Source organism: Melanotaenia boesemani, chromosome 22 (genome assembly GCF_017639745.1).
Source record: "Melanotaenia boesemani isolate fMelBoe1 chromosome 22, fMelBoe1.pri, whole genome shotgun sequence".
NCBI lineage: Eukaryota > Metazoa > Chordata > Actinopteri > Atheriniformes > Melanotaeniidae > Melanotaenia > Melanotaenia boesemani.
In genome coordinates this window covers 14,673,009-14,698,795 of record NC_055703.1, presented here as the reverse complement: position 1 = coordinate 14,698,795, position 25,787 = coordinate 14,673,009, and the positions used below count along the sequence as shown (strand labels likewise).

The window sequence follows — 25,787 nt, the reverse complement described above, 5'->3', positions numbered from 1 at the left end:
ATCACATACTGTCAGTTATTTTTCATTTCTCTTAACTTATTAAATGGGTATATTTCTGTGGGCTGCTTTTTACGTTTGCCACTAGATGTCACTTAATCCCGTTCATGGCTTGCACAAAAATAAAGTCTTTGTTAGGGATCTGAACTAAGAAGAATGTCAAGCTTTTTTTTAACCAGGTTGAGGAACTGCATGTTCACAGTCATATAAAAAGTGCCAGATGTGTCATGTGACACCAAGCTGTGCAAACAAATGCTAAACACCAGCTGTTTACATCAGAATTTTTATTAGGAGATGTGAAACCTCAGGTTTTAGGTTCATGCATAATCAGTCAAATTTCCCCCAATATAATGAAGTTCATTGCTCACAACAAGTAAAAGATATTCAACTTTTGTTTAAATTGACAGAAAATGTAAAAAGTTCATGCTACACTTACATTATATCATGAATGTAGTAGAATCATGCCATGGTGATTCCTTCATTTAAAAAATGTATTAAAAGTCAATCACAGTGGAAATTCACAACATAGAATGTGTGCTGAGAACTGTTTGTATACAAGCTGTCATTGAACCAGAACATTTAGTGGTCTATTCATGGTTTTGACATTTATTTATTTAGTTAACATTATGTTGTTCAACAAGTATTTAAACGTTGAAAAGTTGTACATAAGGATTTAAAAGTTTAGAGAAAGTCCACATTTTGTTCAACTGAAGAGGAAAAGTATGGCATCATACAAAAAGCCAAATATCCTTAACTTTTTGAAAGTAGTGTATACTGTATATACTTAAAGATGCAGCTTCCTGGATTTGAATTGCTTCATCAAGATGTTCAAATATTCTGTAGCTTATTGAAAAAATACATATGAAAAACATTTTTCAATTATGGCATTAATCAAGAGACACCAAATAATCCATTTTTTACATAAAATCTTTCCATATTTGCAATGACAAAGTTTCTTAATTGATTATTTGGTGAATTATCTGCAGCCAGAATTTATTTATCTAGCTGAGTGGGATTCCTGCAACCACCTCGGACTCAATTCCACATTCATCATTTCCACGCTTGATCTTGAAGAAACCTGCAATAGGAAAACATTGAAGTTGTGACACTTATTTGATTCATCATTTTGCTAGGTTGTCACGAACAAAAGATGCTGATCTCTTCTTTTCAGAAATAAAACTGAATATAACATAGAAACATTATCATCCTCCTCTCCTGAGCTCTGGTCATTTCATACCTTTGTCTCCCCAGTCACTGTTCCAGGAGTTTGCAGCCAGCCAGTAGGGGGTCCCATTCTCCTCCCCCCAGCCCAGGAGCTTAATGGCATGACCCCCAAGCATGTCCCCTGTCACATGCTGATACACACCTAGTGCAATGACAAAGAGCTCAATAACAGAGGCGAAACAGTGGTTTCTCTCTCTCTTTTGTCATATCGAGCAGATTTACAGCAGCTATTCTAATGCATGAGGTGAGCTGGTGTTTTGCTGGTGTGTTCATCTAAGTCATCTAGGGGTCACATATTTCTGTATGGCAAAGGGGTCACAGGAATCACTTATAATAGGCAAACACAGAAGGCATGACAACAGTGTAAGTTTGGCTAAAAGCAAAATAGAAGAAATGACGTTTGAGGCTTAAATGCTGAAACACAATCGTAGAAACTAAAGAAATTATTTGAAAGTAGGTCAGCAATAATGCATGTATAGTACGTAAATATTGTCTGTGGTTAATTGGCTTCTGAAGACTAAATATGTTAAAACAATGCAGCATCTTATTTGTACATTTATGTCAGTAGAGATGAGTTTTAAGTGCCAATTAAAGCCTCACCAGTCTTATACTGCAGAAAATCCTCATAAACTGAAAAAGCAGCCTCCACAGGCCCATTCTTATACAGCTCAGTCATGATCTGCTCCTGCTGGGATGGGACACTGTACGAGCGACGGCCTTAAGGGGGAGACGCAGGACACGTCAAGGACAGATAACAAGACAAGGTATAACATCAGTGCTGTTTCAGATGATCTGTACCAATGTGTTTGTCCTTCGGATATGACAGTGAGTATCCATCAATGCACTGCTGCAAGCACTTGGGAGTGTCCCCTTCACCCTGACAAGGAGGACGAGTTCCATTTACATGATGTTCACAGGGGGGGATGGTGTAGGGTCTGCAGCCTTTAACAGACAGTCATCTTAGACTTTAGATGATCGAAAACAGCACAAACTGATCTCTACACCTGTGTCGGATGAACTTACCAACTTTGGAGTCATACAGGCCTCCTGTCACAAGTCCTGTCTTTGTCCAGTATTCCCAAGCAGCAGAGGGAAAACCACCAGAACACCTAAAGCCACGTGAACACGTTTAATGCTACACAAGTCATTCAAAAGCCTGTTTTAAAAGAGCACTCAGTTTAAGGATTCATTTGCAAAATAACAGAGCACATACAAAAGCTGGCTCTAAAGACTGGTCCAAGTTAGTTGCAAAAAAAATCAGAATGCAATTCATTAATTTTCCTTAGTGAGCCTCAAATCATGTAGAAATAAGTGTGTAAAAGCTTCATTCTTCCCATCCATTCCGCCATTATCCATACCCACTTATGGGTATAGCAAATATGCAAACTCCCGGCTCGATATTTATTATTTGAAAATGTAATTTCAAGATATTATAAAGTACTTTCCCTTAGAGAAATGGGTGATCATTACGATCTTTAAAAGAAAATGGGTCATCTTTTATTTGCAACAGAAAATGACAGCCACTATCTTAAAATTTAAGTCCAAATTTTTGCATGAAACTTTTATTTTGCAAGGAGTAGCTTTCTTCTGAGTACCAGATCCAAACTTCAAATATAAAACTAGTGGAGTGTCTTATTAACTGCATTAATAGCATTATACTCTGACACACTTGCTCTCACCCAAAGCCACAGTCATCACAGCAGGAGAGCAGATCTTCAGCAGAGATCTCCAAAGAGATCTTACCGCTAGTTTGGATGCACAATCTGTCAGATATTGCTTCAGCTGCCCCAAAGGCCTGTGGAGAAGCAAAATGAGCACTATAGCTGGTTTACAAAGTGTTGACCCCTGTGCTGAATCTATATAAGTGTGTATTGTCTGTCTTACCCAGCAGGATCCACAGGAGCCCTGATCTCTGATCTGTTGGATTGTGGGACAGTTTGGCCACTGCTGCCGTGGATCAAAGGTGTCTGGAAGTTGTAAGCTTTCAACATTATGAACCCTAAACAAAAGAAGACTGTTAATGAAACACTGCAGATAAGACGAGCTGCTGACTGTCACCTGTTTGGTCATGTGAGGAATGTTGCACATTAACACTCATACACAGCACGCTTTTATAAACTTACACCTGTGGCAGCTTAGGTCCATTCAGTATGGTCCCACACAGACTTTTTACATAGCTGATATCAACATTATGGAAGTTCTGACCAGCCTAGAGCAAAATAAGTTCAATTAGAAATCCAATAAGGCTCATAGCTGATCTGGTTTTTTATTAAATTAATTTAGTTTTATTAGAACAGAAGAATCCATCAGTAATTTTGAAACAGTTTGAAAGATCATAGTGCGTCATTTCACCGTCCAGGTGGTGTTGGCTTTGTTAATGAAGTCCACCATCTCTGGGGAGAGGAGAGTGGGGTGAGGGTGTGCAAGGGTGACAGACACCATCACCGCGATGAGGAACAGAAGACGCATCCTGTAAAACAAACACTCATGAAATTGGTGAAGAATATAGAAGAAATAAATGGCATAATGCAATGAAAAGTGACATCTGTAGCTATATTCAAATGGAGTTTTTTAAATCATCTTTACATTGTAATGACTTGCATTTAAATTATTCTCTAATCGAAGCAAATAAACACCCAACATTTACTTTTACAGTCACATTCATCATGAATGAAAAGTACCAATTTAACATTGCAGAGATGTATCACTTCTACACTTTTCCCAGATCAAGTTTCTATTACTCTTTTGGTTCAAGGTTCAAATAGTCTTTATTATCCTCATGGGACAGGTTGCTATGCAGCAAGCAGTAAAATAATCAATCAGTGCAACAATCACACAGAAACAACTATAAATAGCCAAAGGACTATGATAAATAAAAACAAAAAATAGAGCTACTTATTCAGAAGAGCAATGGCAGCAGGGACTAAATAATACTTGTATGTTATTTCTGCATTTTGGCAGGATGTACCTGTGCCCTGACGGACTCCCTTAAGGACTGAACGGGCTGGGCTTAGGACTCCAAGTCACAATAGCCAGTAACAAGACATCTTTTATTAAAACAAATGTACCTTTCACCTGTACAAGATTTACCTGCATAGCTAAGCATGAACATTATTTGTAAAAAAAAATAGCCTCAAACATAAACTCAAGCCTTGACTCTTACCTGTGTTGCTGTTTCAGTCCAGTTCTCTGCACCTGCTGTTGCTTTGACGTGATTTTTCTGTGATTGAAAACTTTATCCTGCTCTTTATATGAGACATGGGTTATAGAATCACATGTCTCTGCAATAAATGAATCTTTGTTGGAAAAAATTCCAAAGGTTGAAGAATTATAACACATGAAAAGTGAAATATGCTCTACTACCTGTGCTTTATAAAAATCCAGAGAGCTTATTCTCCATTTTATTGAACTTTAAACACCTGCACACACATCTTTTATGAACCTTGAACTTCTGTTATGTAAACATGTCGATCTATAAAATTCTTTAATAAACCAAACTCAGCAAAAAAAAATGCTAATTTGAAAAGTTTCACACAGTTTACAATCTTTCACTTTTTAATTTGTTCAAATATGTACAAATCAAAATGTCACATTACATAGCAATGTTTGCAGCGCTCCTTTGGTTCTGTACAAGATTCCTCTGAGCTAGCCTCGCAACTCACCAAAGCCGTAATAAGGACACTTACCTAGCAACTTCCATACCTTCAATATAGCTTTTTTTCTCCTAATCCATTTGAACAGTTCAGTTCAGATTAAACTACCACAGTATTGCACACAGTTCTTTTCTGAATATTTTAAAAGAGACGGTTGTAATTAAATTCAATCATGAAATGTACTGAAACAAACTTCAGGAGAGATCAGTCCAACACAGTGCAAATACTGTAAAGTGGATTTATGTAACTTTCAAGTGTTTCTTCTAAAAGAGACATAAGAATACAAAGCTAAAGTTGATATTAGGGAAAATAAATCAAAACTAAACTTTGAAACAAAAATAAACAAATCCCATTCCCCAAAATCCTAAAATGGTCATCGTGGTTTTTGAGTCTGATGGAGGATGGACTATCAATTCAGCAATTTACTATCACACAACATAACGAGACCGGGCTGCGGCTTCAATACGTCCATGGTCGTTTACAGCCTCAATGAAGCCGCAAAGTGGGAAGAAGTGCCTCGGATTCCACAAGTCAGGAGGAGTATTAAAACTCCAGAGGGCATCTAGACTTCTCCAGTCTTTGAGCTCCAAGAGGAGTGAGTTTAAATGTGCTCACTGTCCCTGCATGTCACCCGTACCCTGCGCCTGTGCTGCAGTAGTGCTGAGGTACTGCCAGCTGAGAGCGGCCAGTAGCATGGCAGCTGACAGGTACATGGGAGACAGGTGGTGGGTTCTGGAGGGGAAGCTGGACTGCGACAGGGCGGACTTCTCTTGGATTAAAGCCAGGATATGCAGGGTCTTGTCCCGTGATGGATCGGTGAGCGAGACTTTTTGTAAAATCTGTAGTGAGGGAGAGAAAAGATGCTCAGTTTATCAATGTGGTTGCAGCAGAAGAAAGACTGATACAGAAAATACACCCACCTCCTGGGTGTATTGGGTGATGATGGTCTGCACAGCTCTCATGTTGGTGGCTTCCATCATGAGGGTGACAGCCTGTCCCTTTCTGATCTTCACCACCCCCTGAAACACCATGGGGTTGTTGTAGCACGTAGAAAGTGTAGCTATTGCCATCACCTGGTTGGCAGAGGAAATAACATCGTGTCAAGTGGAAGTCAAATCACTTCAGTTATTTTACTGATTTTCACCATTTATTAAAAATTCTTTTTGCTAAAATGTTCAATTTTTTTCTCTTATTCATTCAACTGTAGATGTAAAAGACTTTATTTTCAGGTTACACCTGCAAATTGAGAAGGAAACCCTTTAAATAGGTTATCTAACATTTCAGACGATTTAAACAGACGACAAATTATATGAAAGTAGAATGTGCGAGTTTCCACTTAAAACTTCTTTCTGATGGCAAGCATAAAATACCTTAATCAGTTTCGGCATGGTAATAAATACAGCTGTTCAACGTGTTCAAAATATTACTTATCTTAAACAGATTTTACAAAAGGTACTATATGCAAGCATTTTTAAAGCAAGCAGGTCAGGTGACTACATGCTCTGCAGGGTTGGTCGGCTATTAGCATCTGCCTGCAGCATGAAACTTACTGAAGAGGCATCTGAATGACATCAACAGTAATCTGGAAAGTCTGCAAGCAACGGCTTCATTTTCTGAATGATCTACTTCTTGATATAAACATGACAAAGTCAGCACATTGGATAACTTATGATGCTGTATTTACTTGTGGAATGGCACAGAAATTGAAGACGCTCTGGTTACGCAGGCGAGATAGGTAGGCAATAACATCAGGGACGTGTCGCAGGGCATCAGTGACCAGCAAGTTGAGACAGAACAGAGCTGACTCCAGCTTCTCAGGCTGAGCCAAATCCTCCAGACGACCTGCAAACTGGCTCCAAGCCTGCATAGCAGCACAGAGGACACACCATCTCATGCACTGCAATGTCATTTCTTAAATGTTCAGCACACCTGTTATTTATCTAACCAATGACTTTAACGGCATGTTTTACATAGACACACTAAGATAGTTGGACTATTGTTCTACATAACTATGACCTCCGGTGAGGCACACAGAAGATTGCATTTGTACCTCTTGTGGCCAGAAAGCACGTCCCTCCTGTGTATCTTCTAGATAGTCTCGAATAATGTTGGTCTTCTGGAGGAATAGGCCCATGGAGTTTGCCAGTTCGGTGTCCCGCCCCACTTCGGGATCCTCCAGTTGAGAGGCAGAAAAGAGCTGAGACAAACCGATGCCGACCAGACCAGCAACATAGTGGCAGTACTGCACAGGGGGACAAGACAGAAAACAGCCCTGATGTTTAAAATCACAAAAACACTGGCTGATATTACAACACACACTATCCAGAGATTAACTGATAACATTTCACAGATTAAACATTTACACAAAACTGTCAGAGACATGCCTAATCTATGTGTGTCAGACGTTTTCTGTAGAGTGTGTTAAGGCTTGATAAACACTAAGATATGTGGAACTCAAAACAAGTAAAAGGAGCAGATAAGGACTATGAGCAAAAACCAGCCATCCTATTATCGTTACCAATTGCAAACACCACAGTTTGTTTAGATAATTGATTTCTATTTGTTATGCTCCGCATAGAAATGTAAATTTTACCTGGTCCCACTCCTTCATGGATCCCACTTTCTTCTCCAGAAATTCAGCCATCCCGACTCCCATACGGTGGCAGATATCTGAGATAACTTCTCTGTATTCCTGAGCAAGGTTTCTAAATTCAAGTGATATCTGGATTCAAGAGAAACAGAGCTCTTATTTAAAATTAGCCTATTGTATCCACTTAGTGTCCGTGTGTGTACATCAATGCAGTGTTACTGACTGTGGGGAAATCCTCCAGAACCTGACGATCCTTCTCCTGGCTCTCCATGAAGCACCACTCCTCCTGGTACAAGTAAGAGTGGAAGTCATTCAACATGGGCACCTTCTTGTCCAGAGGGATAGTCATGTCGTCTTCCACTGTGTCCAAAGCACGTAGCACCAGGTAGAATATGCAAACTGCATGTCTGCCTCAAAAAGAAAAACAAGGAGATGAAATAAATGCAGTCTTCTAAGGAAGCATCTAAAAGTTGACAGAAAGAGAACCCTACATGAAGAGGAGTCTTTTTTTGGTGGTGGATATATGAAGTTATACTTTAAAAGTACATGTTTACAAACAGCTGTCATTTGTGTAGTGACAGCTCTGACCTGAATAGTAAGTTTAAATTTGGCAGCAGAGACAGACTGCAAAGTTCAGTCAACAGCTTCCCTTTAAAAACATCTTCAGTTATTGCATGTAACTACATCAGGATTGCATTTATAACATGTGTCTAAGCAGTTTCTGCTCAATAAAATGGATAGAATGGACTCTAAGGTTTCTGATTTAATATGACTGACTTATGGAAGTCAAACACTAAACAACTATCTTCTAATTTATACAGTGCATGAACATTATGGTTTTTCCTGTTTGCATTACTATATACCTTTTACAGAATTTGCACTGAGGCAAAGGAAAGCAATGTATATTTTAACACTCTTTTTTCATGTTTTATATGGGGATTGATTATAAAAGTGATGCTCTTTTTGCAGGAATAACCTGTTTGAGTGACAACCGCTACACATATGATACAGTAAGGCTCCAACTTATATACTCTGTGCTTTCAACAGATTTATTTCTCTGCCATCATCAAACTATGTTGCACAGAATAAATACAAGTGATTGCACCACTATAGCCAACGCCCCTTCAGTTCTGCCCACGCCAAACATAACATGCGTGTAGTGCAAGACACCTCTCCTCACCTGTGGGCAGCTCAGTTTTCAGCCGAGCTCTGACTCACCTCAACTCTCCGTCCAGCGCCTGAATCACGGCTGCAAAACTCCGGCTGGTCTGGTTCAGATACACGTAACAGGTCCGCAGACTCGCACTCATGGACTCCTGGCAGGAGAGACAAAGAAAGGCTGTTTGTCGGTAGAAGCCCGTGGGTCTGAGGGCGCTGCAGGGTCGGGCGGCCTCTTGCAGGCCCCGCTCCCCGAGTCTCCAGCTTTGCAGGAGGGACCGAGGAGCGGACCCGCAGCCCCGCGGTGCTACCGAGAGAGAGCGCTTGAAGACGGACAGAGAAACTGGACACTTGCAGCAAGCTCCGGCCATACGAGAAACCCAATAAAAAGAGTAACCCTGCAGTTATGAGAAGACACGGTCCATGTGGACGCCACGCATGCTTGGGCAGTTTCGTCCATGTAGAGGACAAGCAAGCTGAGGGGGTCGAGCGTGTTAGAAATCTTTTGGAGGACGTTTAGGAGGGTTGAATCAGTCGCTCCGCTGATCTATAAACAGGCTAGTTCCTGGATTGCGTGAGCATAGTCAGTGCAGAGTGTTTATAGCTCTGCTGTTATGATCACGCACACTCCTCCCACCTCTCCCCAAAACAATGGCAGCTGTAACTGTTTCCTAATCAGCGTGTAGCGAGGAAACGTAGAGGTTTAACCCGATTTAGGCCCGACATGTTAAATTATTATAGTCGTATATAGTCGTAACGATTATTAGGGGTTTTCATTTACTTATTCGTTTATTTATTTATTTTGGAAAAACGATTATTTAAACACATGTTTTATCTGCAACCAGCTAATATTTCCGTATATAAAATGGGTCAAAAACCTGCGTGTGCCATTTTTGTTTGGCAACAAATCCTGGCAAAAAGCAGAAGTAAGGAAAAGTGCATTGCTGACACCTACTGGCAGAGTGGGGGCATTACACTAGCAGGAACTTTCTTGGCTAGAGGTGAAAAACCTGCCAGAGATGCTACAGTCAGAATGGACAAAAATTACGTTTTAAATCATCAACAACCCTTTAACAGGGAGAGATAATATTATTATATAAATCTCTATGCTTAATGTCAACAAAGTCAACAATTTAGGTAAAAGCAACCACGAAGAGTAACTATTGTAAACTAGTTGTGCAAAACTCAGTAAAACAGGGTCACTATCACCCACATTTAGCTTATTATCCCTTACAACAACTGTTCAAAGAGCTAAAATCACATGCTACATGAGGATGTTCTTAAATTCAGAAACATCACAACAGCAGAGGTTCTTCATATCTCCCTGGCCCTGACTGTGGCACATATTGTTTACCTCTAAGTGATTTGTTTGGGATATTTGGGAACGCTGCCCCGACAGCTTGTCTTACCAAGTTTTGTTTGAAGTCAGAGCGACCCAGCTCGTTTTGAGGGCCACTAGCCTATTAAGAGTGGTGAAAAATTCCTTTACAGTCAACAGTTTATTGAGATGCTGTATCTGGGTTACACACTTTGGCAGGATAGTTTAATCAGATCATGAAATCTGCCACGCAACACCTTTTCTAATTATCTCTGCAATGATAGTTACAGTTAATATTGTTTTAAATGATGATGATGATAATGATGTTTAGGCTCCTTCTCTCTCCAGGTCACATTGGTGTTAAAACTGAGGGATTAGCCGTCAAACATGCGCACAGCATCTCTCCTCACTGGTGAACCCTCCAAGCTCATTATGCAACGCAAATCCCACGTCAATGGTCATCTCTGCCTGTGTGTTGTAAGCCAACAGGGGTGAGAGCACAGATCTAATTTGACAAAGTCCAATTAGCTGCCTCTGTTTCCATACCATATAGGTCAATCCACTGCAATACAGATCGTAAACTGTAAGTATAGTGAGACCTAGTTGTTAATAGGCCTATGGTGTGTTCTGCAGTGCTACACAGCAACTTGCATATATTGATGCTCTGTGTGCTGCGTAATCTCTGCGACAAACGAAGACGTGCATCAACAATACACATAATCTATTTTACCACTCTTTTTTTAGCGTGTGTTTTGGAAAACAATTTACTCACATAATCCAACTTTGGCATGACGGCTCTGCATCCTCCCATCTTAAACTTAAACAGATTAAATATCTCTTCCGGATGTCCTAGTGACTTCAAGATGTCCATATTGCTTCAGATGTTCCGCTGCCACACTGAAAAGCTGATGTGTCAACCTGATGAGATGCTCTCCATGTAATCTGTGGGATGCAGCAGCAGAACGACCACCATTAAGTGAATACCGCTTTCTCTGACAAACTCGTCATATCGACTGATCCCACTGATTGGCTAGTGAGTCCTGGTTTTAGAGTGGAAGGTCCAATAAAAAACCAGAGCGTCTGGCGTGATGCCCCGCCCCAATGAAACTGTCATCCAAACACGGCTTGTGATTGGCCCGTTGGTTGTCGAAGGCGAAAGCAAACCTGTTCAGTGATGTGGAGGAGGGTCAATGTTGGCTACGATTTCCAGACTTTGTCCACAGTATGTTGCATGAGTTATATAACATAGGCTATGTACATTTAACTATAAATTTTGAACCGAAAAGTTTCGTTAAAAATAGTCATAAAAGTAAGACAAAGAACTTTTTTTTAAAACACTCATTTTAATTATTAAAAATACACATTTCCTGGTTAAGTGAAGCTGTGGCAGGTGCTTTTAGTTTACACACAGCTATGTGTGAGATAAAGCTTGTCTGAGTCTCAGCTAAGCTGAGCAGCTTCATTACCTAGCAGCATATCAACAAGCAGAGGACAGCCAGTTATGGTCTGAGCATTTATGTTTCCCTTCTCTTAGACTTTCCTTTGTATATTATGTCCTAATCACACACACAGCGAAAGAGACAATCTGGACTTAGTTTTTGCACTCAAACACAAATGTAACCACTCCAACTATTTTGATAGTGCTCTACTTTCACACACTCAGGCTGTTCCCCTGCCAGCGACTTGATGCGATATTTCCAAATCTATAGGAGTCAGTTTGTGTTGCCGTGAATCGGCACGCCCAGGCCCCCGCCTTCGCACTCACCTCGTACCCAACCTGGAGACTCCTATCTGCAGGCGATGAGGTGGCGTAGCGTCTATGCGAATTTTGTGATGGAATGGAATTTGGTTTAAACCAACTTTCCTGTTGCGACATGTTAAAAAGCTTCACGCTTAGAAGCCAGCGACGCTATCCATAAATCTTTTGACACATTGGAGCAAGAAAAGAAAAGAAAAAAAACATTACCAGTGCTTCTCTTACATCCAGATGTTGCAGTGACACCGCCTTTTTTGTTTTTTACTCTCGTTTAAACCTGAAATCTTAAGAAGAGCTACAACCAAGCAAGTTACTTGATAATGCAAGTTCATGCACGTGCATTCCTCCTAAAAATGTGTGAAGAGAATAATTGTTTACCACTGCAGCCACAGGATGCATCATCACTGTCAGAAATTCAAAATGATTAGCAGATTAATTTGCTATTTCTGTCACTGCAAGCAGACATTGACAGAAATAGATGTGTGGCAAGAACAAGAACCACAAGTGCCATCAGCACTGAGTCAACTGAGCTAATTAGATTGAGTCAGTTCCTGTTTATATTTTGACTTTCTAATTAAGCTGTAATGCCCCCATATTCTTTCCTGAAACATGGTAGCATTTTCTGTCTAAACTATGATCAAAAATAACTTTGACAGACACTTGACAAAAACACACCCAAACCTTGTCTAACATGTTTCTCAGCATTTCGCTGTTTACAGCAAAAGTCCGCTGTTTGACTAAGCCTGTGCACTCTTAACATGATTCACTGAGATCTTATAAACACAGCACTTTTCAAATTAGTAGACAGGAAATGAATGCAGTTTATAGTCTCCAGCATCTTTTGTTTTGTTATTCCCCAGGCAGTTTTGGAAAGGCATGAAAGAACTTTGGTCAAAGTGGTAGGAAAGTGAAAAATGACGCACATGGTAGATAAATTGCTTTAGTAATAGTAAATAGTTGTAGTAGAAGAACACTATAGGTAAAAATAAATAAATAAATGAGTAAATTAAAAGCTAAACTATAAATCCATGTGATAAGTGCATTCATGGATTTTATTTTGATAAATGAAATATTAGTACAAGACCAGACCTACTTATGCAGCCTTGACAAAGTGGATTTTCCTCAAGGGCTTGACTGAACTGCAGCCAACTTCAAGGAAGAATCTCTCTGAATCACTGTAAGATGTAACGTTAACCACAAGTAGCTTTTATTTTCTTTTAATATTTGTCTTTGTCTTTTATGATGCATCATTGTCACATCACTGTCACAAGGGATCTTTTATTTATTTGCTTTATGCTTTTGATAACTGTGAGTTGAGGGGTGTGTGAATAACCTTATTGCAGATGATAACACACAGACTGAAACTTGGCTGAATGAGGTGCAACAGTGTGCAGGTCGTGTACCTATAGAGCCCTGAGCAGAATTTGGAGGTGGAGCTCAGTACTTGTAATAAACTCCTGAGTGAATTTTAGTGTTAAGACTGCAGCAGTTCAACTGACGCATAGTTTGTCAGAACTGTTAGAAGTCACTCAGCAATGACTGCATTTACCCAAAAGAAAAAAAGCAGGACTAACATTTTGCCAGTTCCTGAGATATCTTGTGACAAGACGGGATGGATTTCCACATGTAAGTACATTCTCTTTTCACACTGATATAAAACTATCAGTGACTTACAAGCAAAGTAAAGCTGTGTCTCATATGTGTCTAACTTTGTCATTTTACAGTAAAATAGTCCTTTCTCAGGCCTCTTTGAACTCTCAGCAACAGCATTTCTTAGTCAACCCTGCAGACTTGTTCCTGTGATGCTGACAGTGTAAATTATGATAGTCAGTACATACTGTACTCACTAGTTCAAAATGCAAATACATTCTTTATGTTTATATGCAGGTGTAGCCGTAAACATCCTCTGTTTGATGATCATGAGGAGCAGTTTCCACTCTATAGGAAGAGACATTTAAGAAACTGGTCAGATAGAGTTCTACAACACAATAGTCTGACGTAAGTATATGCTGAAGAAAAATTATAATATATACTAAAGTAACACTACACTTTGTATATATAGATCTATATCTATATATAGATATAGATATATATACTTGTATTCATATGCAAGTCTCCATCCCCTTATCTAAACTGATGAAAATCTGAAGAAATTAAATCTTTTTATTATATAACCTTTATTTTTCAGGGTGTCATATGTAATTATAGGCAAGAAAGAAAGAAAAGGAAGAAAGAAAGACAAAGAAACAAACAAAAAAGAATGAAAGAAAATGCAACAGCTGCCTGCACTGATTGAAGAAAGCATTTTCTTGCCTGCAGTGCTTCCCAGGCTTTTGTTTCACCTGCTTTCAGTTATTGGTTGGTTGGTTGGTTGTTGCTCTTTCCATACTTAGCTTTGTCTGCATAACGTAAAGTTCAGTAGCAACCCTCAACAATTACAGAATCTTCATCTTCTTTAACTCTAAAACTGTTCTAAAGCAGTTTGATAACATTCTGATTGGAGTTGTGTTGTTCAGGATAACAATGTCACCATCAATAGATCACCAAGTCGTTTCAGTATACTAAAAATGGTGGAAATAGTAGAGTATGTGTTAAGTGAAAATGGATGTGATATGTAGGGTCAACATTTTGAGAGAATTACTAGCTTTAAAACATTGTTGTTGTTTTATCTAGTTGAAAGTTGTTAAACTTAAACTACATGGCAAAATCGAATTGAAATTAGTTTGTCTTTTTTCAGGGCAAGCTGTAGTCACAGCTGTATGTGTGAAGCTTGTGTGAACAGGAGGACGAATCACCCTACTGCCTGCACAAGGCTCTCTGAGCAGACGACATCCTGGGCCAACACACAAAATTCTGTGAAGAAAGTTTTAGAGCATCTCAAATCCAAGCAAACCACTGATTGCATTTTCCTGGATGACTCAGTAAACAGTAAGTTTTTAGCATTTCACCGTGACATCACTGATGAATGTGGCGCAGAGGATAAACAGCATTCTTGGGGAGTTATCGAGAAACAGGAGGAGATCATCATGTATGGACCGTATTATCCCAACTACAACAATGGCGAACACAGTGAGGACATAATTGTTAAACAAACCCAGGAGTTTCTGGAGTCAGGTGACACTTCTGAGGACTGGAAGGTGTATGTCTTTACAGTAAACAGCCCCTGCTTGGCAAGAAACACTGAACCGTGCATGTTAACACTGGTTCACAAGGCTCAGGAATGGTGGCGTTTATATAGGGTGAAGACTCATATTGGCTTCATCAGATGCTGGGGCTTTAAAGGAACAAAAGAAAACCTGTACAAGGACATCAACTACAGACAAGTGGAATGCATAAACCAAAGTGCAAACTATGAAAGCTATGTTAAAGTGTCTGAAAAAATCACTGATCTTAATCCTTTGTGTAAATCTGTGTTCTATATTGCTAAACACTTACTAGAATCTGGACAAGAGAACTTTTCTTTGATATCAACTGTGCAAAAACAGGACTGGAGGAGTTACTTCAAAACTATGAGCTCTATTTTTGAATCCAAACCAGAGGATGAGAAAAATCTCCTGACACAGGAACTGAACACTTCATTTGAAGCTGCAGAGGTTCTGCTTTCAGGAAAAACTGAAAGTTTTGAGCAATATTTAGAAAGAGGAAGGACATTTACACTCAGCTACGCTTTCAGCTCACTGGTATGTGATGCTGTTCAGACTGAAATGAGACTCAGGTTTGAACAGTGTTGGAGGGAGATGGTGCAGGACAAGTATGCAGAGTTTATCAGGGAGAAGCTGACTGATGAATTCAATCAATGTACCATCCACCTTTTCATCAAGGATATTCTGCAGTTCACAGAAATGTATTTAAAAATAGGAAAATTACAGTTTTAAAGTGAAGATGAAAATGAAGTCAATCCTAAAAGGAACGTTACGTATCTTTGTTAGTCAATGGAAACATTAAGCGACACCACCTTTTGCATGTTTTATACCATGTATATCATGTCAAAATGCATTGTCTTTATTACTCTTAGTCTTTGCCTACAATATATCGCAAATGATGTACATAATTATACTGGAGTGGAATTTTTACATATAAGCTCATACATTTGTTATTTTTGTAATTACATGTGGTAGTATCCCACATTTACACTGGTTACCTCCATGCTTGTCACAAGCAAATTAAATGCATTGCTAACAGACTACATTTTGAATCCTTTAAACATTTTATCAAACAAATATCACATAGTAAATGACAATTCTGATCATGCAGTTTTGAGTTCAGCCTGTTATAATAAATACCAGTGAAATTATGTAGTAGATGCACGTTTGAGCTGGAGTCAGCAGAGGGAGCTAAGTGTCTGCCATTCATCATGCTCAGCATTTCTAGGTAGTTTATCATGGGTTGTGCTTTGTAAGTGTTGTTACCAGTGGCGGGTATTTATTAGGCTTAAATTCAAATAAATGTTCAGAGGGATTAGAAACAAGAGGGCACAAGGGAACTGTTCTTATTGCACTGAGTGGGAGATCAGGTTTACTGAGGTATTACAAGAAATCAGGAGTGACACGAACAAATTAACAAGGTAAACTAGCAGCTTAAACATTTGTAGAAGTTTGGGTTTTTAAATATGTTTTTAGCTCACATTCCCCATATCCTTACTTTCTGCATGCAGATGTACGAGTAAAGACTTTATGGGAACTTAGTTATAAAACTGTTTTTAATGTCAATCATAATGGCCGTGCCTGGGTAACTAAATGTTTTCTGCAGTGGTACATGGTGTAAACATGTAAGATTTTTTTGCAGCAGAACTGTGTTAAACCTCTCAAAAGGGCTGCATTCTTATTCAGGAAAGTTGGACAGTGTCATGATTTCCTCTTGTTAATTAATTGAACAAATGCATTCATGAATGAAAAGAGTTTAATCTGCCATCACATGTCCTTTAGATGGTTAATGCTGCTATTTCTGGATTTAAATAATTAGTCTTTACCATTTGTTTTTTTTTCTGTCTTTCTTGTTATGTTTTTTTTTGTTTGTTTTTATGGAGATATAAGCAGTAGACCTTCTTCTCTGACCTCATTACAACTGAGGTTCACAAATAAATTCAATAGCAAACTGTAGGCAAATTAAGCAAGATCATTTCTTTGGCCACACCACAGAAAACTCCACGAGTAAGCTTTTTAAAGCACCGGGGGGTAAATAAAAATCTATTCATCCTTGTTGCATTGTGGTGGTTTCTCTGTATTCTTGTAGATACCACTAAGGTTAAGTGTCAGAATGTGTATACCAGTATGTTCCTGTCCTTTTTTCTGTAAGGTTACTCTTAGTGTAACTCCTCTATAGTGGAAACTATGACACAAAGTTATCCACATGGGATCTTTCTGGGGGTTTTTTATGCCGATTATTTCTATGCCAAAAAATGCAATCATATGCAGTGAAGAAAATACTTACACAGAAAATGAGCAAAGTCTGATTATTACTGTTATTTGTCATTTTGTCATGTTAAAGTATATCTCAGGCCAATTATGCATTCACACTGGCACATGAAAAGGTCAGAATGAGCCCTTGGCAGCTCTGATTGTACACGCAGTGTCTGTATGATACCGCTAAAGATCTCATCTCATCCACGCTCTCGCGTCCTGATGGCCTGATACAGTTTGTAGGAAACAATGGACTGCGAGCAGCAGTCGTAGGAGTCATAGAATTTCATAAGTATGCTGTACATAGGTAGCTTTTTCGAGATGTTAGGTAGTAGGTCTTCTAAGCTAGAATTAAGTTGTTCCAAGGCTCTGCTTTGGAGCTGGAGGATCCATTGTGTCCCCCAGGGGACACCTTTAGGGGAATGGCGCCTCCCTGAGCTGACATGTAGGCAGGTAGGGCTGAAATCTGGAGGAAAACAAAAGAAAATTAGTTTTTTTTTTTTTTGTTTTTTCATTATACTCAGTCATGGTTTGCAAGGTTGACTGACGTGAGCATTCACATTTGTTGCTCTTTTTGTTGGCTTGTTTGTCAGCAAGATTACACAAAATCACAACCATGAAGTAGCTTACCTGTGTGTGTGTGCTGTGGTGTGTGTACAAGCTATGATTTTCTGGCTCCGTCTTTATCTGGCGGGGTTCTTCTGTGCTGGTGGTGGTGGAGGATCGGGGAGTGTTGCTTGGTGTAACTGAAGTCCCCTCTTGTCCTGGAGTCCCTGCAGAGTTTAGTAGAATTAAAGTTGCTGCACATACAGTGAATGAATGTGATATATTCACTGACAAACACACATTTTTGTTCATTTATATGATGCAAAAGTCTCCCCCTGTTCTTAGAAAACAATTAGACTGAACTTTTACACACCAGTTTGGGACTTATTGAGGTTCTTTGGTTTACGTTTGCGAGTTTGAATCCCTTCTTTTTTCATAGCCAGAGGTCGGGGGACCTGTTGAGATAGGCAAAGAAAGAAAGATACGCATTTCAAAACAAGATATGAATACGCCAAAATTTTCAATTAGATTAAAGCCAAAACTTTAGAATATGTAAAGACTAAAAATTTATAGTTTCCAATAAATCACCTTTATATGCTAAAAAGAGATTTCTTTAATTTCTTGTCATTAATTTAGTTAATATTTTATGTGAACATCGTTAAATATAAAGACTTTAAAGCCTTATCATTAATAAAGAATGCTTAATTATAACTGATTATTGTTGCACTTTAATATGTCCAATTTAAATGTGATTCCTTTCTACATAACTTAATGATCTGAATTATTTCTTTTCCTTTTTTAAATCAAAACGTCTTACAGACATGTTTGAAGAGGTCACTGTTGTTTTTCTTTTATATTTCCTTTCCATCATTGTATTCTAAAGAATTTTCTCTGCCACAGAAAACACAGGCATGGCGTGTGCAGGCATTTCTTCCTTTACATAATGACACTACTAACAAATTTAAAGACATCTGCAGAGTATGACTCTTTAAAGAAAGCTGTAAATTTACAAGGTATTTTCTAACAGAGTACTAGAATAAATTTAGGATAATTGTAAAATACAATAATTAAATTGTTGTTGGTACATCCTTGGCATGTAAATGAACACTAAGTGTCATAAATAATAGCAGATAATTGTAATTTATCAACATAAAACAGAACTTCAATAATAAATAATAAACAAATCCCACACCCTCTGAATAACTAATAGCAGGCTATTGCATTGATAAGGACTCCTTATTACAGCGTGATATGTTTTTGTAGTATTTTCTTATTGCTCTTTGTTGTACTGTAGTACTCCAGTGCATGTTGTTTTAGATGGTAAAAAAGCTGAAATTTACTCTAATAATAACATTTACATTAAAGTTAATGATGATAATGGGAGGAAGCATACACTTTAAAATCCTAGCTACACAAACTAGGGGTATTTAATTAATGTTTAATTCATTATTAGAAAAACTGGCCTTGGTTTGCCATCTTTTTATTTGTGGGGATTAATGAAAAATGACATTAAAGAAGAGAGAAAAAAAAGAATCTGTTGCTTTTTCTGAATAAACAGTCACTTGTTGGTAGATACTTTATAACTGCATTAAACCATCTGTTATTACTGCCAGGCCATAATTTTGAATCAATTATGAATATGAACACAATCATTATAAATTGGACTAATGTGTTTTGTGTAAGAATTGGACAACAATGGGTTAAAAACTTTAAGTATGCAACAGGAGATGCACTTTAAAAAGATGGTAAATTACCGGTGTCTGCATCCGCCCATTTTCCATAACTGTTGAAAAAATGAGAAACTACTTCACACTGCTTTTCATCAATTTGCTGATAGAGCAGCAGGTGGAATAAAAGAGGCATTTCAGAAAGAAGGTGCTCAGAGATGCTTCAGCACTTTACAGTATGTAGAAAAAACACTGTATTTTTATTTTTTAAGTATATCAATTTCTTCTGGTAAACCCAAAACTAAAATAACAAACCTTCAACAGAGAATAGCAGAGGATAGCAAAGCAAACAGCTACATTTGTATATTCATAAGTATTTGTAAAGATTTTGTATAATCAAATCTGTATTTTCTTCTTTCTTTCTCTTACCCCGTGGAGTTTCATGTAGAGCCCACATGCATTGCAGACCGGCTCTCCCTCTGCATTTCGTCGCCACAGGGTGGTAGTTGTGGTGTGACAGTTGGTGCAGGACAGGCCCACCCTCCTCGAGGCAGACTACAGCAGATAAAACATGTCAAAAGAGAGAGGAGGGTTTTTATTATTTTCATGTCTCTAAAATGAGCAGATGAAGAAAAAATTGAATTTCTGTGTGATCTGCTGTCACCCACCAGCCGTCTTTGTGGTTTGATGAGAGGCCTGTTGATGCCATTCATCTTGTGGTAAAGTCCGCAGGCATTACACAGGTAGTGGCCGGTACCATCCCGCCTCCAGAGGGGGGTTGACATAGCCCCACAGTTCACACACTCTCTCCCCTCAGCAAAGTCATCAAACAAATCTGATAAGAGATGAGAATATTACATAACCCTTGAGCACAGCATTACATGAGGTGAACTAAGTTCTTCATGGCTCTGACTCAGAGAACATATTGAAATAATTGTGTTCTAGCTGAGTTTAAACCACAAAACATTGTTCAACTCCAGATTCCTGCAGATGAATCCTGAAACACATGTTTAGTAATGCATTAGCATTCATACACCAGCAGGAGACGCAGGCTTCAGTCATAAGGCCCCACACTACAGCAGCCTGGAATCCTTTCTTATCTTACAGCTCCCCTTGAGATAAAAGACGGCTGGAAATAGAGATGGTATAAAGCTCCATCAAATTCAAATGCCTCTCTCTCTCGCTCTCTCTCTCAGAGACCATGACATCTGATGAATGTAATCTTCATCCGCTTGTTTGCCACATAACGGAGTATCTCCCAAGAACCACTTAGCCATTCAGGATAGGAGACATCAATCTGTAGAGTGGAGGTGATAGCTTTGCTTTTTTCCCCTCTTAAAGGAGTCACACCACCACCACAGGTTTCAGTGGATATCTGAAATGTGTGGCAAGACTGACAACACTTTGCCGAACTGCAGAAAAAAGCAACAAATAACCTGTAAAATCACTTCTAAATGACACCATAATGAGCTTTTAATCACACACTTCACTGTGTATAATTACTCTTCTTCAGACAGTAAAAATCTGGTCAATATCTGTTCCTCCGCTTGCTGCACAGTGCAACTGGCATCGTGCATGTGCAGGCCTTCTCAAGGTTGAGAGTCAGCAGGGCAAGCTAACCTTGAGCCGGGCAGCAGTTGTAGCCAACACAACGCAGCAAACAAGACAATACACAAAAGAAATCCTACAGAGTCCACCTCTATCTAAATGGAAATTTATGTTTTTTCCTCTGTGTGTCAGTCTGTCTTTATCAGTCTGCAGCTTAAAAACATCCACAAAAACACTTCAGGAGGCCAAAGGTGAAAATAGAAATAAAAGGTTAATGTGAACGTGACATCAGCAGACTACTGTCTGTGTTTCAGCTGACACACTGGGGGGCGAGGGGGGGTTGCTAATTGGTAAATAGATATCAAGTGTATTTAAGCACAAATGACAAGTGTTAAATTTACACTGATATTTTCTGTCTTGGAGCATCACATATTCATTCTGAAACACTTTATATGGGAATGTTGTAGATCTTACTTCACTCTGCTACTAAACATGCTGCATTTTGACACATATTGTCAGCCATTGTTTATTATATTAAATATTGCATAATTAACCATTAAGCTGATTAGGACTCAGAGTTATTTGTTCTTGAATTGAAAGCATTTTTTGTGAATCTTTTATTTATTTATTTATTTTTACAATGAAAAAAGTGATCATTGCTGTAAAAATTAAAATGATCTTCAATTTAAACACTAAATCAATTCTTTCATAAGAAAACAACAATTACAGCCTGATGTTGAAACATCAAATGAAATTAAATATATTAATGTTGTTTTTTTTTATACCATCAACTATTACACATTTCCAAACATATCCTCCACCACAGGTCACCCTTTATATTATTTATTTATTTATTTATTTATTTATTTATTTATTCATTCATTCATTTATTTATTATAGTTTGGGGATTTACTTTCACTTTGTAAACAAAACTTTGAGTTTTGCTAGTTTTTTAAAATAGATTTTTATTTACTCTATTTTGCTAACACCACTTTATATTCACCACCCACAAAGTAATAATATGCTTTTGAAATTAAATTTATTTTAAAATGCTCTATTAATCTTAGAGGTAAATTTCAAGAAACTGAGATAATAGTCCAAGAAATTATACTTAAAAATAAAAAATATTTTTGTATTATGTTTTTCCAAGCTAATTAAATATTTTCTAAGATCACATTAAAGGTAAAAAAAAAAACCACACCTCAGAAATAATAATAATAATAATAATAATAATAATAATAATAATAATAATAATAAATCATTTTCCTAAATTCTTCAACGTAATTAGCAGTTTTCTCTAAAGACACACAAAAATATTTTCAACACGCTTTTTACTTTCCCCACTGAAATTTTGGTAAAACAAAAGCTAGCCCTGAGTATATTTCATGTTTGGGTCATTAAATTAAGGCAGTTTTAAATGTCTTTTGACAGAAAACGGTGATTTCTTTTGTTTTTCTGTCTCCCGGAACAAAAGACTTCCACTGACTGAAAGTCACTTAATCAAAAGTTGAAACTGGATTTCATTTGATTGCACAACGATGACACATGACAGAAAACAGCTGTAAACAACAGCAGTGAGTGGACAAGATTAATTTGAGAGACGAGTGTGACTGTAATGAAATGAAGAGATCAGATTGGATCAATCCTGTTATCTTTCACATTGTTGCACAGTTGATCTTTTCTCTTTCTGCTCGGGGCAACGGCCTTTAGATGGCAATTAGATAGTCGTAGATCACTTCATTAATAACTAACAGACAGTGAAGTGAATGATATTGTAAAAAAGGAGGTTGTAATCATGTGGTTTGTTCATTTGAATAATAACTGATATGTCTAGCTTTACAATCCTCGACTGAAATTATGCCTAGCAGCTATACAGCTAAACCAAAAATTGGCACGGAAAGGCTCCTTTTATCCTGCAGCAGTGCAGAAATACACACACAAATTAGTAGTGCAAAGTATATAATGTGTAAGCCACAGACATTAGAAAAACTGACAACCCAATCAAAACTGCTGTATTGTGAAATCTCTGTCGTCTACAGTTCAGAGTACATTTAAGTCTGCAGCTAAAGGCCAAAATCACATCCAGCACAGGAATATAAGGAACCCACTGATAAGACCTATTCAGCTGGAGGCTGGTCAGGTTTTCTAAACTTAAATGTATTTTTAAGAAAAAAAATTAATGTCTTAAAACCGACATTTCACTTTATCTTCACTAAAGAGAAATATGTCTTTTGCCTTCTTTTTAAACCACAATTCTCATAAACTGGGCTTTCAATTCAGCTGCAAACACAAACGTCTACAACTCCAGTAATGTCAGTGGTAGTATAAAACACATATGTAACACCAATTATTTTAAACACCTGGGTATCTTCCAGTAAACTCAAATGCCCTTCATTAAATGTTTAATACGATTTATTTAGCCGCCTGTATCTACAATTGAATTTAAGTGAGAAATTATGAGACACAAATGACAGCGTGACACAGATATGCTATCGGTCCTTCAGATCATTCGTGTCACTCAATTAATTAATAAGACATAAAAGGTAGGCTATTAATAAATTATATAGAAAAACATAATAATATTTCGTAGTTATTTTATGTATTTATATGGATTAAAAATTGTCATTGCGCTTATTGGGTTATTTTAGTTTGGTGCTATCTTGAAAACGCTCAGAAAGACAACGGAGCCTTTACGCTCTTAATGTGCTCTACTTAATTAGCTAATATATATATATATATATGTGTGTGTGTGTGTGTGTGTGTGTGTGTGTGTGTGTGTGTGTGTGTGTGTGTGTGTGTGTGTGTGTGTGTGTGTCGATATACAGAGGACTTTTAAAAAATGATTTCCACTACATACAGACGAAAGTCTTTTACTTTGACTAAACCCTGTAATAATACATATTTAACTTGTTTCATATTTATTTAGCTAGATGGGTGGAATAAAATACATCTTGGTCTCTCTCTTTTTGTTAAATATATCTTTTTATATCCCTCCTGAACTGTGAAATGAGCAGATCCAATTATTTTCATTTCGTCCTAATTTCAGAGGTAGAAAGTACAGTATTGGAAAAAACAACAACAAAACAATCTAAAATATTTTCTTTAATATAAAAATATATATTTTCTTCAATATAACAATATATAAAAATAAATTAAATGAATAACAAAGGAAACCCATTTTGCTCACCTATGTTCGGGTGCCGCGTTGGGCCCGGAGCAGCGCCTGTTTGGAGACCGTGTAGAACTGGACTATCGAAGGGCGACGCCGGCCACGTCCCACCCACGTTGGGGCTCATGTAGGCCGAATAGGGACTGTGGTAGGAGCCGCTGAGAGCCCTTGCTCCGTAATGCTCCCTCCCGTTAGCTGAGATGTTAAGCGGGCTGGTGTAAGAAACTGCCGCCTCCCGGGCGGTGGCCACCCCGGACGACAGAGGCGGGCTGGTGGAGAAGGTGAACCGCGGAGACACCGGGGAGTGATTGTATGAAGCCACAGGGTCGGCCCCCGGCTGCGCCCAAGCAGAATGGCTCGAAGCGGGGCTACTCTGCTGCGACGCACCGGGCGTCTGAAGGTAGGGCAGCGCAGGGATTATAGGGGTGACGACCCGGGTGGTAGGCACATAAACAGGAGAGGTGCCTGAAGACGCGTTGTGGAGAAATCCGGCTTCATAGGAGGGGGGTCCGTGGTTGGTTGTCATAATGCCTTGATACATATCCTCACCTTAAGATGGACATCCGTTCTGATAGAAAGGCTTAATGATAGTGATGCAGGTAGGCTGGAGAATCACTGCATATATCAGTGCAAAGACGTGTAGTTTAAAAGCCCTCGCGCTCTTGTTAAAATCTGATCTCCGGATGAGTATGAAACTGCAGAGATCAGAAAACTAAAAAAAAAAAAAAAAAAAGAAAAAAAAGAAAAAAGAAAGAAAGAAAGAAAAGAAAATGGAGGGGGAGGCTACGAGAGACGATACAAGAGAGGAGAGGAGTGAAAGACTATTCCTTGTAATCAAGATCCAGTTGTTATCTACTCCCTCTCTCTCTCTCTCTCTCTCTCTCTCTCTCTCTCTCTCTCTCTCTCTCTCTCTCTTGCGCTCACTCAATCACTCAATCACACACGTGAACATTTTACTCTTTTACTTTTTTGCCGAATAATTTTCTATAACATTAAGCCAAATGCTTCATTGCCATGCTTTCCATTTAGCAGATATTTAGCTAAATGCATTGCTTATACAAATAAACATTTTAATCTTGAATCTATTTATTTATTTAACTGTTTATCGTTTTGCATGCATATGCATTTTGTCGATGCATGAAAATGCTTGAGCAGAGCAGTTACTACCAGAAACAATTAAATATATCTGCAATATCTGCATTTGAATATAAAAGCGATTTCCATCTAAATAAGTTCCGTTAAATAAACAGCTGGATCGATTCACGGAGTCCTCTTTGTATTTTATCAAAACAGATTTCCGTTTATCCAAATTTAAAACGACCTTCTTCTTCTTCTTCTTATTATTATTATTATTATTATTATTATTATTATTATTATTATTATTATTATTATTATTTAAAATAATTTATATTCATTTATTTATTTCTGTAAGAGACTCAGTCTTTCAGGTAGGTGATCGTTTACAGCATATCAGCTATTAGTGCACACACGCGGCACATAACTATCCTTAGACCTAATTGGACGATTAGACGTATTTCTGTATGTAATACGTTTCTATAGCAGCTATATATACTTTAGTAGCGGCCAAGAGGCTCTAGCGGGCTACTTTATTTTATTTATTTAATTATTTAATTATTTTTACACTATGAGAAATGGTGCTGCCACAATCGGAAATGTCCGGCGGCTGTCGTCCTCATGAGGACAGATTTATACCTGTCATCGACACCAGCAAACATAAACACACGAGGCCATTTTATTGTGT

At 38.2% G+C, this 25,787-nt stretch overlaps 4 protein-coding genes across 5 annotated transcripts; 1 reads left to right on the top strand and 3 right to left on the bottom strand.

Moving 5' to 3' along the window:
* Window positions 1-304: 304 nt before the first annotated feature.
* Window positions 305-19,672, bottom strand: LOC121633194 (cathepsin B-like). The gene is made up of 10 exons (XM_041975014.1): window positions 19,660-19,672; window positions 3,574-4,204; window positions 3,345-3,430; window positions 3,106-3,220; window positions 2,901-3,016; window positions 2,245-2,330; window positions 2,020-2,163; window positions 1,822-1,938; window positions 1,235-1,363; window positions 305-1,075 (listed from the first exon to the last, which is right to left on the bottom strand). The coding sequence occupies exons 2-10, from the start codon at window positions 3,688-3,690 to the stop codon at window positions 999-1,001; spliced, it is 987 nt and encodes a 328-aa protein (XP_041830948.1). The 5' UTR covers window positions 3,691-4,204; window positions 19,660-19,672; the 3' UTR covers window positions 305-998.
* On the bottom strand, window positions 4,759-10,919 carry fdft1 (farnesyl-diphosphate farnesyltransferase 1). Of its 2 annotated transcripts, XM_041975011.1 has the most exons (8): window positions 10,713-10,919; window positions 8,683-8,780; window positions 7,688-7,871; window positions 7,468-7,596; window positions 6,925-7,116; window positions 6,559-6,735; window positions 5,795-5,947; window positions 4,759-5,713 (listed from the first exon to the last, which is right to left on the bottom strand). In XM_041975011.1, the coding sequence occupies exons 1-8, from the start codon at window positions 10,809-10,811 to the stop codon at window positions 5,486-5,488; spliced, it is 1,260 nt and encodes a 419-aa protein (XP_041830945.1). In that variant the 5' UTR covers window positions 10,812-10,919; the 3' UTR covers window positions 4,759-5,485. The 2 variants fall into 2 exon arrangements, with proteins under 2 accessions (XP_041830945.1, XP_041830944.1); XM_041975010.1 differs by lacking the exon at window positions 10,713-10,919 and having other exon boundaries at window positions 8,683-10,654.
* LOC121633192 lies at window positions 11,674-16,346 on the top strand. Its single transcript, XM_041975012.1, has 3 exons — window positions 11,674-13,322; window positions 13,584-13,694; window positions 14,434-16,346. Exons 1-3 carry the CDS (start codon window positions 13,309-13,311, stop codon window positions 15,569-15,571), a joined length of 1,263 nt encoding a protein of 420 aa, XP_041830946.1. The 5' UTR covers window positions 11,674-13,308; the 3' UTR covers window positions 15,572-16,346.
* Window positions 16,668-24,849, bottom strand: gata4 (GATA binding protein 4). The gene is made up of 6 exons (XM_041975013.1): window positions 24,044-24,849; window positions 19,977-20,143; window positions 19,738-19,863; window positions 18,015-18,096; window positions 17,726-17,868; window positions 16,668-17,561 (listed from the first exon to the last, which is right to left on the bottom strand). Exons 1-6 carry the CDS (start codon window positions 24,564-24,566, stop codon window positions 17,436-17,438), a joined length of 1,167 nt encoding a protein of 388 aa, XP_041830947.1. The 5' UTR covers window positions 24,567-24,849; the 3' UTR covers window positions 16,668-17,435.
* Between the last annotated feature and the right edge of the window lie 938 nt (window positions 24,850-25,787).

What these genes read in the sequence shown, in the direction of transcription:
- LOC121633194 (XM_041975014.1), bottom strand. Translation starts at nt 3,690, where the DNA reads ATGCGTCTTCTGTTCCTCATCGCGGTGATGGTGTCTGTCACCCTTGCA. An exon ending in AAGCCAACACCACCTGGACG is followed by an intron (nt 3,431 to 3,573) that starts GTGAAATGACGC and finishes ATTTTGCTCTAG; the next exon opens with GCTGGTCAGAACTTCCATAA. An exon ending in TTTTCTGCAGTATAAGACTG is followed by an intron (nt 1,364 to 1,821) that starts GTGAGGCTTTAA and finishes TCATTGCACTAG; the next exon opens with GTGTGTATCAGCATGTGACA.
- LOC121633192 (XM_041975012.1), top strand. An exon ending in CTACAACACAATAGTCTGAC is followed by an intron (nt 13,695 to 14,433) that starts GTAAGTATATGC and finishes GTCTTTTTTCAG; the next exon opens with GGCAAGCTGTAGTCACAGCT.
- gata4 (XM_041975013.1), bottom strand. Translation starts at nt 24,566, where the DNA reads ATGTATCAAGGCATTATGACAACCAACCACGGACCCCCCTCCTATGAA. An exon ending in TCAAACCACAAAGACGGCTG is followed by an intron (nt 19,864 to 19,976) that starts GTGGGTGACAGC and finishes TATCTGCTGTAG; the next exon opens with TCTGCCTCGAGGAGGGTGGG. An exon ending in CCTCAATAAGTCCCAAACTG is followed by an intron (nt 17,869 to 18,014) that starts GTGTGTAAAAGT and finishes TAAACTCTGCAG; the next exon opens with GGACTCCAGGACAAGAGGGG.
- fdft1 (XM_041975010.1), bottom strand. Translation starts at nt 8,993, where the DNA reads ATGGCCGGAGCTTGCTGCAAGTGTCCAGTTTCTCTGTCCGTCTTCAAG. An exon ending in GTGCTTTCTGGCCACAAGAG is followed by an intron (nt 6,736 to 6,924) that starts GTACAAATGCAA and finishes GCTGCTATGCAG; the next exon opens with GCTTGGAGCCAGTTTGCAGG. An exon ending in TCACCCAATACACCCAGGAG is followed by an intron (nt 5,714 to 5,794) that starts GTGGGTGTATTT and finishes CCCTCACTACAG; the next exon opens with ATTTTACAAAAAGTCTCGCT.